Source organism: Trachemys scripta, chromosome 2 (genome assembly GCF_013100865.1).
Source record: "Trachemys scripta elegans isolate TJP31775 chromosome 2, CAS_Tse_1.0, whole genome shotgun sequence".
Taxonomy (NCBI): Eukaryota; Metazoa; Chordata; order Testudines; family Emydidae; genus Trachemys; species Trachemys scripta.
This window is the reverse complement of record NC_048299.1, coordinates 34,600,957-34,618,101: the sequence shown is the minus strand read 5'-3', so window position 1 is coordinate 34,618,101 and position 17,145 is coordinate 34,600,957. Positions and strand designations below refer to the sequence as shown.

Genomic DNA, 17,145 nt, shown 5'->3' with positions numbered 1-17,145 from the left:
GTAATAGGCAGCAGGTTTAAAACAAATACAAGGAAATTCTTCTTCACGCAGCGCACAGTCAACTTGTGGAACTCCTTACCTGAGGAGGTTGTGAAGGCTAGGACTATAACAGCGTTTAAAAGAGAACTGGATAAATTCATGGTGGTTAAGTCCATTAATGGCTATTAGCCAGGATGGGTAAGGAATGGTGTTCCTAGCCTTTGTTTGTCAGAGGATGGAGATGGATGGCAGGAGAGAGATCACTTGATCATTGCCTGTTAGGTTCACTCCCTCTGGGGCACCTGGCATTGGCCACTGTCAGTAGACAGGATACTGGGCTAGATGGACCTTTGGTCTGACCCAGTATGGCCGTTCTTATGTTATTAAACTGGTGCCCCTATGCCCAACGGCAGCCTAGGTTTGCATGTGTATTTTAGATAAGGATAATCTTTTGAAGGATTTATTTAAAAAACTGTATGTCCGAAGATCCAAGCATTTAAGGCTAAAGATGAATACTCAGATTGTGCATCAAAAAATCTATGCAAGGATTTTTTAGAGATGTGATTTTATAATCTTCAGCAACACACTAATGAAATATTTTTAAAGCAAATTTTAAACTAAGGTCCCATAGACTAACATGTTTTGAGTAAATATTACAGTAATGCACAACTGTTTTTGTCAGTAAATTCAGAAACTGACAGTATATACCTGGGGGTTGGCGAATGCCTGTTAAATGGCTTCATTATCACTTGAATGGCTCTTTAACAGTTTCAATGCTGAGCTAATAGGTCTGGCAGGCTGGAAGGCTTTTTCACTTTTAAGTACTAGATCCCCTCCGGAGGAAGACTCCGCAGACTGCAGCAGCCAGCTGTTGGGAGCCTGCAGGAAGGGTTAGAAAAGGGACAGGAAGAGGCGGGAGGGTGGACAATAAGACCCAGGGTGCCCAAAATTTTCGGGTGCCTATGCTATGTATGCCTAAGGACAGCCCTGCAGACAGATGCTTATGATAACACAGATCCTTTTGAAAGGCCAAAGCCTATACATGAATTTAGGGTCTTAACTTTAGGCAACCAAGTTTTAAAATGTTGGCTGTGTGCGCTCAGAATCCTTGACTCCAAGAAAATCACATTTTTCCTGTTAAAAGAAAAAAATATAAAATGTGTTCTCAAGACTAATGTGTTTGTTAAAAAAAGAGGTCCATAGATCAACTTATTCTTAGTTTTCAGCCTTTAAAAACTTGTTTCAAAGAATGCTTCCTTTATAATCTTGAAATTCTGTTTTTCATCCATTTCTAAAGACTCAATCCTGCAATACTTACTCGGGCAAAAGTCCCATTGAAGTCAAAGATTGAGTAAGGACTGCAGGATTTGGCCCTATGTCAAGATAGCCCAACACACACTGTGCTAAGATTAACAAAACAAAGTAAGTAAAAGCAGCTATGACTTGGCACAAAGTTTGACAAGCTGAAAAAAAGCAAATGTTTAAGTAACTGAAGTGGTACTGATTTTCTATTCACAACCTTTTCTCTTCTAAACAGTATCATATTCTTTTCCAGCATATTTAGATTGCAAGTCAAGCTGTGTTTTATTTTTTATTATAATAAACCCAGTCAGTATACTGTAACAAAGACATACTAGTGGTGACCAGTGTGAAAACCACTGTGAGACCAAGTTAGAAAAAAGGTCAAATGATAAAATAAACAACCAGCCATCTGGAAAGTTCTTGAAACACGTAAAAAGAAAATAAAAGGCAGTATTCTTATGAGACTAATACAGAATACAAAAATATTTAAGATAAGGCTCCCTCTATCATAGTAGCAAACCTTTCCACATAATGTTAAATGTTTTCCAAGTTCTTCTGTGCCAAACAATATTTAAGTTCTTTTAAAAAAATCTTTAAAAATCATTTTGTATGTTTCTTCTATTAGTAGAGTAAAATTTAGGCTTCTGCTGAACTGATTCTCCAAAAACCTCTTTAAAAAATGCTTTTTTATTTTTCTAAAAAAAAATAATCAATCAGTACATATATGCTGCATATGATACTTAGAACAAACTGAATATTTAAATAAAATTAAAAAGTTTCTATATATCTGAAAACAACCATTTTTAGGAAGTTTGAAACACATGGCAGTTCATAAAAATAATTTAAGCACAAGAATCTTACCACACTTTGATTTAATGACCTCTCCTTTTCAAGTTCCATCTTTATTTTTTCTTGAGCTTCAATTAACTAAAAATAAAAGCATAAAAAGTAATGTTGCATTTTAGATTACAGGCAAGTAGAATTCTTCCAAAATCCTTTCTAAATATAGTTTACCATAGAAAATACAGCATATATTTAACCTAATGAATGATAGACAGATGGGCATCCTGGCACATAACATGATACCTAGAAACAAGCCGGTGCACTAGGAATGCCACATGCAGAATGTGCAATTCACACCCCAAATATTCACACTTTAATTTTGTATTGAACACACCCTGAATGTGCATACTAAATACACAAGATCAGATCTCCAGAGAGCTGCAGGTTAAAATGAAGGGCACTCTGAAAAACAGCTTTCTGAGACAAATCCTTTGGCCCAAATAAGAACTGCATGAAGTTCTGAACACAGTCAAACTAATGGTGTTCCATTGCTTAGGTGGAAGAAGTCTGACTAGGATATCTATACCATCTGCAAAGCATAAAGAATGGGTATAGGGAGCCCCTACCATGGAGGGAAGTATTCTGAATGAGGATTACTCTGATTCAACAGTCAAACCACACACCTATAATGGGGGTGTTTGGAGAGCATTCACAAGGGCTGATGCAGTCAAGATGCAGTGGCAGTTTTGGAGTAGTTCAACTGCTGCTTGATGGCTTTCTGGGGAGGGAAAAGATATTCTTTTTTCTTTGACTCTTGAAGTCATCTTCAGTATATATAACCTGTTTACTTAGGCTTTTTAATGGGGAGCATGTCAGAAACCTATTGTCATTGAGGACTAAGTCCACGCATGTATAAATTTTAAAAATTAACCCAATTTTAAAGTTATCTAATGCAAAAATTCTAGATATCAAGCCAAAAATTTTTTTCAGTGCAGTACTCAGTGGAAAAACTTCCCAGCAGTGAGATGCATTAGGCTGTGGAACAGTCTCCAAAGAAGCGTCAGCAATCCCATGGATTAGGACTTTGCAAACTAAACTAGACAAACTGTAGGCTGTAAACTTTTGGGGGCAGGGATTGTTTCATCTATATATAATTTGTATAGAACCTAACACAATGGGACCCCAATCTTGTTGGGGCCTTTGGGCAGTTCCACAATATAAATAATACACTAGAAAATGTACTGTAGGGAACAATCCTCCTTTGGCAGATAGATGTACTGGATGGACCAATAGGAGTTTTCCATATCTAATCTTAGGATACATCTTTAGCTTCCATTTCTAATTTTAGGGTTCATCTATAGGATCTCAAAAGTTTAAAAACATTAACAAATTTAGCCTTCCAACACCCCTCTGAGGTAGGTTGGTATTATCTCCATTTAACAGAGGGGAATGCGAGGTATGAGAAGTGACATCTTTGCAAGGGAAGTCTAAGGAAGAGGTGGGAATAGAACCCCAGATCTCCTGACTTTCATTCCTGTGCCTCAACAAAACAGAATTCTTCCTCTCACTGGACAGTGAAAACAACTTAATATGAAGATTTTTATCATATAAAGGGTCATTACTTCCCAGAGATTTCACCACAAAGATGAAAATACCTTAATGAAAAGGGTAAGACCTTGCTAAACTGAAGTTCTTCAAAAAGGGATATAGATCACATTGAAAAATGTTTCATGGAAAGAGTCCACTTTCTACAATGGGAAAAAGTTCTTTGATTTCTCTTTCATTTTTAGAAAGGGAATAATGCAGTGTAGAGAAGAAAACCATTTGGCATGATATCTAGGAATGTTATCTAAATAGATCTCTATGTCCCCCATTTCTCAATGAGGTGTTTTTGTTTTTTAGAACTTCCCTATACCAAGAAGCATTAATTTGTATTTACTATGTCTTGTTCAACTACCGCTTTGTACTGATAGCACATAAATAATATTGAAGACAAATTAATAACATTACCCAGAAATACAGAAAATACACAGCAAACCACAGGTTATAGAGAATAAGACATTTCTTGCCCAAAATTACAGATACTTCCATATTTGATCCTTGTTACTCTTCCTCTAAAAATATACTTGTGCCCTTCTTTTTAATGAAAGTACTCCACCCAACTCCAATACAGTTTGCTGAGGTTCAGAAGTGAGAAAGTGTCTAATTTAATAGTGTTAAAATGCTGACATGACATGAGGAAGACAATCTGAACCACCAACTTCTGCATAGGCAGGAATACCAGCTCATTTTTACTCATCATTTCGATACACAAACATAAAACAAAATCTGAAACAATTGAAATGATATTGACTATTTTTCAGCTTTCTCATATTATTTGGAATAGACTTTGTGAATAACCCAAGCCTGCTGCTTTTCTGCTTAGAGAGACATCCATCACTGTCAAAACAGTACAGTACCTTTTGAACAGTTTTCTCATCTTTTTCCATTTTTAATTGCATACCTCGAACCTCCTTATCTGAAAACAAATAGGGAGAAAGGTAGAGCATGAAATTACAAGCCTACATCAATGTATTTATATTGTATGCTTCAGGTCAGTCTAAGCCTAGTGGAATGCACAGTGGATGAAAGTCCTAGCAGAACTCTGACCTTCACAACTGCCCTTGACATTCATAGCCTTCTTCCTGCTGTTCAGCCGGCTGGTCAGATAGAGATTAAGAAGTAAGTTCAAGAGCCAAGTGTGGCTGAGTGCCCACAGCTTTTCATTAATACTAGTTCTGGACATCCTTGCTGTTAGTCACAGCCAATACAAAGTGCTTTAGCAGGTGGTTCTTTATTGCTCAAACAAAACTATGAAAAGATGAGAAGCGCCATTAAATCAGATGATAAACAGCAATAAAGAATACTGTTTATGTCAAATTCATCTTTCTACTATAAAGGTACTACTATATCTAACTTATTTGGATGTACAAAAGTCAGAAGCCAGATTTTCCACACAAATTCTGTTCTAATGCCATAGATTTCTAGCTGTCCATAACAGCTTTCTAACACTGACAATATACTAGTGGTAACTTGAAAGTAAAGACTGAACTTATTAATTGTTCTTATAACCTGACTGGTGTGTATGTTTGTTTATATATATATATACACACACACACACACACTCTCAATTTCAGAATAAGACAAAATGAATTCCTTTTAAAAAATGTTGTAAAGTAACTGTACTGAAAACAGTGTTGATAACTTGAAAAAGAGATTGATTCTTGTAGACTTCTACACAAACATATAATTCATATTTTTTTCCCAGAAAGGGTATGTTAATACATAGGTACAAGCACAGAAACCTATTCTATATACAGTGTCCATTTTATCTCCTCATCTTAAGGCAACTAAATTAAAACTAACAATATATTTAATCATTTACAAATATAAATATTTACATAACACTTTTCTCAGATTTTAGTAATTTTGCAGACTACAAAATAACAATGTTATATTTTATGAACTCCAGCAACACTGTTAACCAACATAAGAAGTCTCAACTTCCATATAAACAAATATTCTTTTATCATAAGTAAAAAAGTAAATATAAATATTCAAAAAAGTTTAGAATAATTAAAAAGTACAAAACAAGCTGATAGAAAGTCCAAGAATAATTTACCATATTTTTGGACCATACTAGATTTGCATTTTGATTTTAATATTTAATTCATACTATATTTAAATGTCATCTTGACCTAACATCACATGAAAATTTTACCTAATTTATTATTTTCTTTTTCACTGCGTTTCAGAGACTCTTCAAGATGTGAAATCCTATCAAGTAGTCTAGAAACCTCTTCTCTGAAATCCTCATTTTCTTTTTCGAGCATATTTTTTTCATTGTCATCATCGTTGTCAAAAATAACCTGAAAGATTGAAAACCCTTGTATTTCTAAGTAAAGAATCAAGGATTTAAATATGCTGCACAAATATAATAATTATACAACACAGCTATCATATAATTTTCTGAATTCTATTACACAGTTATAATATGAATACAAAAAAGTCAAGAGACTAAATAGGATCTTGCTGGAAGAAAGACTGCAGTACATTATATACAAAGCCATAACACATGGGGACATTTTATTGACAGGAATAATGCATATCATACTGTTTGTGTGCCCTCATCATTCAGGTCAATTTATTATGGAGGCTGTGTCCAGGAAGGCAGCTGGGGCCTATCCACCCACACTTCCCTCTGTGTTTATGAAGTGCCGTCCGTAACTAGGCAGGCAGGAGAGATTGTGGACAGGCAACACCAGGGGGTTGCAAAGTGCATGGCTAAGGAGGGGGGCTTGTTGCCTTTGTGCCATTTCTCAGTGACAGTGCTGCCAGTGTCATGAGGAGCACATCACATGTCAAAGTGGTGAAGTTTTCAGGCTGGGAGCCGCATGGAGTCCATCAGGCCTTCTGATACCAACACAGTTGGTTTTCTACTTGGTGTCGGAGCCACCCAGAGGCAATTCATATTCTGAACATTAACATGGCTTTGCATGCCTGTCACACATAGACCGTGCAGGGGTTTAATGCTATTGAAGACTATGGTTTAAATCTCTATGCAAACAGTGATTACCTAGTAAGAAGGTTCCAGGATAACATACAACAAAAGACTTTAAAGTTATAGTTTTAGTAAAGCAAACTCATTTACATTTTTATTATGCGTGTCCTTTGTTTAAATCTTGCCACATCCATTATGGAAAAGACTTCTTATGCAACTGAAGCTTATTGGGACAGCTACTCTTTTTTTCTTGTCTGTTTCAAAGCTATTGAAAACATTTGAATATATTGTCTTATGGCTGTCCAGATTTTACTGCCACATATTTCTTTTAAAATTACAGAAAAGCTTTCGGAAGATGGAACAAAACTTTAGAGTAATACCAGCCTATCGAACTGAATTCTGAAATCCTTAAAATATTAAAAACAAAGAACAGGTTATTAATTACTTTGTTTACTAAAGAAAATTTAAGATATTTGTTTCACATGGCAAAAATAAGCATGTGAAAGTAGGGCCTCCTTTTCTAGGTTACCTACTGATAAAAAGTAAGAATCTGGTACCTAGAACTTTGGAAGTAAAATTCTGAGTTTTTAAGAAAACATGTAAACCTGAACTCAAAACCAAAATATATTTATGGCAAACATTCTCTCCTGCACAACTATTTCAAATGTTTTTCTCAAAAAACAAAACAAAACAAAACAAAACCACCTCTCAGTCCCTTGTGCTCACTTAAACTTTTAGGAATAAACTATCAAAGTGTTACATAGAGTTATGGCCACAGGACTCTCAATGATTTTACTGGGAATTAGGTGGATAAAATTCCAGAGTGTTTTAAAAATTCAACCTTAAAATTAGTTTGTAGCTCCCCTTTTTTTTTGCTAACTAAGAAGTAGCAATTTCTAGAAAGGTCAACTATTAGTTAATGAAATTATCTTAAGTTAGTAATACAGATTTTCAAACTAACAAAACAACGTTTTAGTTATTCTTATTAGTTAGTTACTAGACTAGGATTAATTTTTACAAGAACTCTTTCCAGAACCTTGGAAATCCTATAGGAAGTTTCTAACAAGCTGCAGAGGAATTGTTAAGAAAACAGCCAATAAAATATTTGAGTGATTATTTATCATTCTCCTCTAACATTGTTCAACTCTAAACCATTACAGAACAAACTTACAATTTCAAAAGACCTTTTAAATAACTGTTTCAGAACGTAATAGGCTTAGGCATGAGTTCCTTTGCCCAGGCAGAATTTGAGCATCAACAGCTGATAGCATGAGGATCACCATCATCATAAATGAAACTAGAAATGTTTGACTTTGCTATGTGAATCAAAGTGTAAAATTTTTAAATGATGTTTTAAAATCGAAATGTAGTCTTTTTATCTCTTACTGTTTTAATGCAACAATTCAGAAAAACATAGTAGGCTTATTTTACTCACAGATCAATTTATGGTTTGTGCTTTGCATGGCTAACCTTTAGCTCTAGCTCCACCATCTGTTATAAACAAGAACTGCAAATAATTAACTATTCAGTCTCATGCTGCAATGAGGACACTCATTAGCAAAATGAACAAAGGGACAGTTTTCTGTAGCTACAGTCATCTGTTACACTTTGAGTGGCAGGTTTTGTGGTAGTGTTCTCTCTACCATCTGCCCACAGCAGTAGTTTTGGCTTGCTTAAACCAAAGGGACTTTAAACTCAATCATGTAAGCAAAAAAGGGCTAGAAAGTGGTTGGCAATCATAAGGTTTTAAACTCTCTCACTTTTATATATAAAACTGCTGATTTGTTACTTTCAATCTACAATTTACCCAATACTAATTTTTAAATATCAAAATTGTTTTTATTTAGTTTTAATTAATGCAAAAATACATAGTTGCTAAAGGTATGAACTTTTAGTAAATTTCCAATAGAACACTAGGTAAATATGAAGACATTATTTTGAAATATGACAAATTTAGGGCCAGATTCTACCATCCTTACTTCATGCTGAATAGTATCTTAGACATAAGACCATAAGAATGGCCATACTAGGTCAGACCAATGGTCCATCTAACCCAGTATCCCATTTTCCGACAATGGCCACGCCAGATGCATCAGAGGATATGAACAGAACAGGGCAACTTATTAGTGATCCATCCCATCATCTACTCCCACCTTCTGACAAATAGAGACTTAGGACACTGAGAGAATGGGGTTGCATCCCTGACCATCTTGGCTAATAGCCATTGATGGACATAGCATCCTTGAACTTATCTAATTATTTTTTGAACCCAGTTACACTTTTGGACTTCACAACATGCCCTGGCAATGAGGTCCACAGGTTGACTGTGCATTGTGTGAAGTAGTGCTTCCTTTTGTTTCGTTTAAACCTGCTGCCTAATAATTTGATTGGGTGACACCCGGTTCTTGTGTTACATGATGGGTAACTTCCTTATTCACTTTCTCTACTTTATGCATGATTTTATAGACCTCTATCATATCTCCGCTTAGTCATCTCTTTTCCAAGCGGAAAGGTCCCAGTCTTTTTAATCTCCCCTCATACAGATGCTGTTCCATACCCTTAATCATTGTTGTTGCCCTTCTCTGTACTTTTTTTCATTTCTAATATATTTTATTTTAAATGGGGTGACAAGAACTACACACTGCATTCAAGGCATGGATATACAATGGATTTATATAGTGGCATTATGATATTTACTGTCTTATTATCTATTCCTTTCCTAATGATTATTAACATTCTGTTAGCTTTTCTGACTGCTGCTGCACATTGAGCATATGTTTTCAGAGAACTAGCTGCAATGATTCCAATATGTCTTTCTTCAGTGGTAACAGCCATTTATACCCCCTCATTTTGTATGTATAGTTGGAATTATGTTTTCCAATGTGCATTACTTTGCATTTATCAACAATGAATTTCATCTGCCATTTTGTTGCCCAGTCACCCAGTTTTGTGAGATCCCCTTGTAACTCTTTACAGTCTGTTTTGGAGTTAACTATCTCAGGTAATTTTGTGTCATCTGAAAATTGACACCTCACTGTTTACCCCTTTTTCCAGATCATTTATGAATATGTTGAACAGCACTGGTCACAGTACAGATCCCTGAGGTACACCACTATTTACCTTTCTCCATTCTGAAAATGGACCATTTATTGTTACCCATTGTTTCCTGTCTTTTCAGCAGTTATTGATCCATGAGAGGACCTTCCCTCTTATCCCAGGACTGCTTACTTTGCTTAAGAGCCTTTGATGAGGGACCTTGTCAAAGGCTTTCTGAAAGTCCAATTATACTATATCCACTGGATCACCCTTGTCCACATTTACCTCCTCAAAGAACTTTAGTCGATTGGTGAGACATGATTTCCCTTTACAAAAGCCATGTTGACTCTCCCCCAAAAAATCATGTTCATCTATGCGTCTGATCATTCTGTTTTTTACTATAGTTTCAACCAATTTGCCTGGTACTGAAGTTAGGCTTACTGGCCTCTAATTTCCAAGATCACCTGTGGAGCCTATTTAAAAAAAAAAAAATCGGTGTCACATTAGCTATCCTCCAGTCATCCTGTACAGAAGCCGATTTAAGTGATAGGTTACATACCACAGTTAGTTCTGCAGTTTCGTATTTGAGTTCCTCCAGAACACTTGGATGAATACCATCTGGTTCTGGTGACTTATTATTGTTTAATTTATCAATTTGTTTCAAAACCTCTAATATGAGAAGTCCCACTGATTTCAGCAATTGTAAGTGTGGAAGAATATAGTCTTATATATTCAGCTGCAGGAATTTGTATTTCTCATGCTTATTTATGAGGGTGTATTCTAATATACACTTGAAAAATAAGCAAACAGCACTTTTAGGATTAGTTATAATTATTTTTGTAAACCTATCACAGTAAAAGTTATGTATAATATCAGTAAACCAATTATAGTACAAAATACTAAAGTATTTGTACATAATTTGGTTAAAAAAGTTAAACAGAAGATTTCTCAATTCTTTTGTTGCTATTGTGTGTTTGTCCTGAAAAAAAATCATTCTTAGAAAGCTGTCACCCATATTATTATGCACAGGGCCGGCTCCAGGCACCAGTCCACCAAGCTTGTGCTTGGGGCGGCACCTGGAAGGGGGCGGCGCGGTGCGGCGCTCCGGCTGCCGGGAAGAGCGGATCCGCAGTTGGCTCGCCGCCCTCCCCCCGGCGCTCTGGCCGGTCGGGGAGATCGGCCTGCGGCCCGGCTCGGCAACCTCCCCTGCCACGGGGGGGGGGGGGGGGGGGTAAAGGGGGGGGCAGCGGGAGCCTTTTTTGCCTGGGGTGGCAAAAAAGCCAGAGCCGGCCCTGATTATGCACCTTTTTCTTTTTAAGATATATTTTAAGTATCTGTGTCTGCATTATGTATACCACAAGAGGGGGCAATTGTGCAAGAAGTATCTGATGTACTGGCCAGCCTCTGTGTAGGGACCGCACTAGATGACAGATCGAGGTCCCTTCCAGTCCTACATTTCTATGAAAAGCACACTTTCATTTACTATACTTTAGTTAGTAGCTATTACAAGAGAAAGATACACTTTTCCATTTATTTGTAAAATATTTACTCAACCTTATGATGTTCCAGTGGTTTATTTACCATTTTAGCTTTTTTACAGTGAATACATTTACATATTTCATAGAGTCACAAAGTTTAAAACCAGAAAGGATCATCAGATCATCTAGTTTAACCTCCTGTATATTGCAGGCCATTAAATTGCACAGTTACTCCTTTTATTGAACCCAAAAACTTGTGTTTGACTAAAGCATATCTTCCAGAAAGGAATACAATCTTGATTTGAAGACATCAGGCTGGAAGAATGCATCACTTTCTTGATGGTTACTTTTACTGTTAAAAATATGTGCCTCGTTTCCAACTGGAATTTCAGTTTCCAGCCATGATTCTTGTTATGCCTCTCTCTGATAGATTAAAGAGCCCTTTACTACCCGGCTCTTTGATAAACTAAACAGAGTGAGCTCTTTAAAGACATGTCGGCACTACAGCTAAAAACTCATAGCTGGCCAGTGCCAACTGACCCAGGCTCGCAGGGCTTAGGATAAGGGGCCGTTTAATTGCGGTGTACACATTCAGGCTCAGGCTGCAGCCTGAATTCTAGGACACTGCGAGGTGGAAGGGTCCCAGAGCTCATTTACACTGCAATTAAACAGCCCCTTAGCCAAAGCCACATGGCACGGGCCAGCCGCGGGTATCTAATTGCAGTGTAGACATACCCTAAGATTATCACTGTAAGGCATTTACTTCAGCCCTCAAATAATTTTTGTGGCTCTTTTCTACACCTCTCCAATTTTTCCAATATCGCTTTTCAAAAGTGGACACTGGAATGCAGTATACTAGTATCTGTCTCACCAGTACCTTACCCAGAGGCAAAATCACCTCCCTACTCCTACTCACCTGTTTACATTCAAGGATCACATTAGCTCATTTTGCCACAGCTTTGCACTGGGAGCTCACATTGAGTTGTTTCTCCAGTATGGCCCCTTAATCCTCTTCAGAGTCACTGCTTTCCAGGATACGGACCTCCATTCTATAGGTATGGCATTCCTTATTCCTAGATGTATAACTTCATACTGTATTAGTCTGTATTAAAACACTTTTGTTTAAATGTGCCCAGCTTACCAAGTGATCCAGATCACTATGTATGACCGATCTGTCCTCATTATTTATCACTCTGCCAATCTTTGTGCCATCTATACATTTTATCAGCAGTAATTTTAGATGTACTTCCAGACCATGATGAAAATTTTGAATCATGTCAGGCTTAGTACCAAACCCCAGTAGAAACACCCTGATTTAATGTTGATTTCCCATTGATGACTAATTTTTGAGACTTGTCTGTTAATCAGTTTTTAATCCATTTAACGGGTGATTTTTTTATATTGTGTATTGCCCATTTTATAATCAGAATGTCATGCTGTACATGGTCAAACAAATGTCTATTACATCTATCTACTCAGTTACTTTTAACAACCAAACTTGTAATCTCCTCAAAGAATAAAATCAGGTTTGCTTGACAAGACCTATTTTCCATAAAACCATGTTGACAGGCACTCATCATATTCCTATCCTTTTATTATTTATTAATTGAATACCATATCTACTTTTCCATTATTTTGCCCAGGGCTGATGTCACGGTAACCTGCCTGTAGTTAGCTGGGTGACTGGGTCATCTCACTTGCCTCTTTTGAATACTGGCACAACATTAGCACTTTTCCAGTCTTCTAGAATTTCCCCAGTACTCCAAAATTTATTAGAAATTAACATCAATGGGCTAGAGACCTCCTCAGCCAGCTCTTTTGGGACTTCTGGTACCAGTTACTTGGGCCTACTGATTTAAAAGTATCTAACCCTAGCAGATGTTGTTTAAGATCTAACTTGGTTAATATTGGACTGGAAAGTACTTCATCACCCTCTTTTGATACAAGCACATCATCCTGCAGAACAGAAATATTGATTGATTACTTTTGCCTGTTCTGCATTATTATTAGTAGTTTTATCATCTCCATCTAGTACCAGGCCAGTACCACTGCTAGTATTTCTTTTGTTGGAAATATACTTAAAAAAACCCTCCCTATTGTCCTTAGCCCAGGTAGCCCTGGATTTTCTGTAGTATCTTTAGTTTCCCTTTTCAATTTTCTAGACTTCAAAACCTGTAATGTACATTAATTGATATCTATTTATTCTTTTTCCATTTTTTTATTTCTAATTGCTGCCTTCACCTCATCACTGAACCAGGATCAGCTTTTAGCTATAGTTGTCCTCTTTCTTGGTTGATGAACTGTGGCTTTTTGGCCATCTAATAAATTCCTTTTAACGAACTCTAATTTTCATTTATCCTTTTCTGTCTAAATTTTTCCTCCCAGTCAATTTCACTCATGTTTCCTCAGCTTTGGGAAATTAGCCCTTTTGATGCATTAAATATATATAAAACTGGTTGGGACGGTCCTTTGTTTGCCCATATTGAATGCAATCAGGTCATGATTACTGGTCTCATCGTGTAGCTTATCCTGTTCTCCAGTTTGATTCAGTGGTCTGTAACAGACCCTCCACCAGTACCTCTTCCTGGGTTTTGTCAGCACATTGATCCATATGCATTCAAGATTCTGTGGTTCTGAGTTATCAATAATTCTAAAACAAACAAGGGTGTCTTTAATGGAGTGTTCTCCCCCACCACCATTTTTACCCACTCTATCCTTCCTAAATAGGTTATAAACCAGTGATTTTAACATTCCAGTCATGCAACTCATCCCACCAGATTTCAGTAATGCCAATTATATCAAATTTCTTTGCATCAGTGAGAATTTTCCAACACCTTTTGCTTGATACTCAGATTCCATTGATACATAAACAGTTGAAAAATTTCTTAACTTAAAATCGTTTGCCACTTCAGTTCAATTAGTTTGTGACACAATTTATTTGAGTTTGTCCCACACTGGCCTTCTTAGCATTCTTCCCTTGCATTGCTAGTTAATGTCATCCTGGATACTCCAGCTAGTCTCCAGATGAGATTATTAGCCCCCACATTACAGTGCAGGCCATCCTGGCTCGCCCCCTGGCTATCAGGCACAGCACCGCAGGTGAGCCCTGCCTTGATTTCCCCTCACCCAGCATATCAACATGTCCAAGCAGGCATTCAGATGCTGAAGAGCACCCTCTTCAGAGGGTCTTATTTATTTTAAAAAAAGGTACAACACTAAACATAAGCAAACCTCCACCCCAGCATCTTAGCCTCAGAAAGACCCAGTCTCCCAGCTATCTGTTCCCACCTCAGTCCACTGCTGACCTCTGTCCAGGCCCTTTATCTGCAGGGTTCTCTTCACTCAGGTGTTTGCCCCCTGGAGTCAAGTCTCTTGCCTCTACCTAGGTAGAGTCCTTCTCCAGAGTTGGGGTCAACATAGAACTGTCAGCTACAGCTCTTCCCCAGGGCAGCACACAGTTGCTGGCAGGCTGGGCTTCTGACCACTGTTTGGAGAATCCTTTTCCACACGCCTTCCTGAATGCCTGCTTTGTGCAGATCTCCCTTTAGGAACCTCTTATGCCTCCAAGCACCTCCTAGGCTCCCTGCTCTGGTGGTCCCACAAGGGAGTTCCCGGTCTCCAAGAGTGCTCCCTCTAGGCTCCTTGCTTTGGGGACCTCCCCCCGAGAACTCCTCTCCTAAGGAGCTTCCTGTCTTTTTGGGAATGCCTTTTCTAACTAGTCTTGGATAACCTTTGCATCAGGTTCCTGGTGCTTGTTTACTACTTAACCATTTAACAGCCAGTTGGGCAGTCAATTACTCACAGGCAGTCACAGACAGACTGGGCCCTGACTTCTCTTAAAGGTCCAATCACACTGTGACACCCCTTATCTGTGAGAGCCAGGTCATCCTGTTCATATAGCTCCCTCTTCCACTGGAATGTAGCCCACTGTTCCACAAAATGAAAACCATCAGCTTCACACCAGTTGTGCAGCCCATTGTTCACTTCCAGTACTTTCTGGCTTTTGCCTTCTGTCACTTGTGTGACTGGAAGGAGCTCTTAGAAGATCATTTGGCCTTTCCTCTTCTTCAGCTCTCTTCCAAGATTCCTGAAGTCTTCTGTAATCTGTGTAGTACCATGTGATGCTGTATCATTGGTTCCAACATGTATCATCACGAGTGAAAACTGGCATCTCATATTTTTGCTCCAGGGAGACATCACACTGTCCTATTATCCTTGTGCCCTTTGCTGAATTATCTGTCCACTCTTCTTAATATGGAGTTGCTAATGTCAGATTTTATCAGGGATATTTTTAATAAAAATCATGGACAGTGAACAAATATTAATGGAAGCCCATGACCTGTTTGTGATTTTTACTAAAAATATCCCTGATAAAATGGGGAGGCAGGAGGGTCCAGCACCCATAGCAGCTGGGGGCTTTGGGGTCCCCTTGTCCTCTCCCCCAGTAGCTGGGAGCTGCGAAGGGTTCCGCACTGCGGCTGAGCAGTGGCGAGGTCCCCTTGCCACCTGCTGGGGCTGAGCAGCTGCAGAGGGACCCCCCGCCTCTTGCCAGACAGCTGTGGTGGGGGGGGGCATGCCACCATTGGGCTGCTTCGGGAGGATCCCCTCACCACCAGCTGCGCAGCTGCGGGGGCCCCCACTGCCCACAGGGAGTGGGAGCTCCGGGATCCCTTCGCTGCCTGTGGCAGCTGGAGCTGTGGGGGATCCCCCGCCACCCTTGGTGGCTGAGACCTATAGGGTTCCCCCCCTGCCCTCAGTCGCTGGGAGCTGCAGGGTCCCCCTGCTGCCCAGGGGCTCAGAAGCCCTGGGAGCCTGCCACCAGCAGCGGCTGAGAGCTGTGTGGTCTACCAGTTGACAGCTCCAGCCCTGGGGCAGAAAATGTCACGGAGGTCAGGCAATGCTTGGGAGGGGCAAGAAGGGTGACACATCCCTCCCCAGATGCCTGGGGGGCATTCATCAGGGAACCACAGCAGCGAAAGGAGCAGAATGTGAGGCCGCCGCTCCCAGGAGCCAGCGCCTGTACTGACAGCTCCCCTAGCACGGCTGTACTGGTACCACCCCCAGACCCCAGCCCTGTCCTCTAGTGGGGCTGTAGAGACCCCATCCCAGTCAGGAGACACCACTGCATGGAAGGTCTGGGAGCGGTAAAGCCGCACCGGAAGAGCTGCTGCCCAGCGGCTCCACATTCTGCTCCTTTCGCCGCTGCAGTTCCCAGCACAGTAGGAGGACAGAGTCCCCTCTAGGTAACGTGGAATGGGGAGAGCGCAGAGCCCCCGGGCTGGGAGCAGGGTGTGGAGGAATCACGTGGGGGCTCACATGGGGAGGTCACATGCCCCCCCTTTAGCTGGTGCCCCCCTTTGTGTCCCTCCCATGAGACGCCCATTCCTATTATGACTGAAAAACCTCTCTTGGTAGCAACCTGCTTCAGACTGCAAGGACACCCACCAGGCATGTCCCCTGCAGCTTTCTGTTTCATTTCTCCAGAGACAGGTCCCTTGGTCCCTGACTCACTGGGTATCTCAAAACAATTCAATACTTCTACCTAAGTTGAATGCCTCCTGGTTCTCTTTCTCCTATTTGTGACAATCTGCTTCTTCATCTTCTACTCTCTCTAGTTATAAGTGCTTGTATACAAATGCTAGAAGTCTAAATACTAAGATGGGTGAACTTGAGTGCCTACTATTAAATGAGGATATTGATATATGATAGGCATTACAGAAACTTGGTGCAATGATGATAATCAACAGGACATGGTAATAACAACGGTAGAAAATATATAGGAATGACAGAGAAGGTCATGTTGGTGGAGTAGTGGCACTAAATATGAGAAAAAGCATAGAGTCAAATACAGTAAAAATCTTAAATTAATCAAACTGTACCACAGAATCTTTATGGATAGAAATGCCATCCTTGAATAATAAGAATATAGAAGTAGGACTATACTACCAACCTCCTGACCAGGATAGTGATGGTGACTGTGGAATGCTCAGGGAGATTAGAAAACCTATAAAAATAGAAAACTCAATA

General features: G+C 39.3%; 1 protein-coding gene across 5 annotated transcripts in view; it reads right to left on the bottom strand.

Moving 5' to 3' along the window:
- The window catches only part of C2H10orf67 (chromosome 2 C10orf67 homolog), a 121,292-nt gene that overhangs the window by 77,112 nt on the left and 27,035 nt on the right, over nt 1-17,145 (bottom strand). For all 5 annotated transcript variants that reach the window (XM_034760265.1, XM_034760267.1, XM_034760264.1 and 2 more), the window contains 3 exons: nt 5,825-5,972; nt 4,524-4,582; nt 2,143-2,208 (listed from right to left, as the gene is read on the bottom strand). In XM_034760265.1, coding sequence (XP_034616156.1) covers nt 2,143-2,208; nt 4,524-4,582; nt 5,825-5,972 — 273 coding nt within the window. The remainder of the gene's footprint in view (nt 1-2,142; nt 2,209-4,523; nt 4,583-5,824; nt 5,973-17,145) is intronic.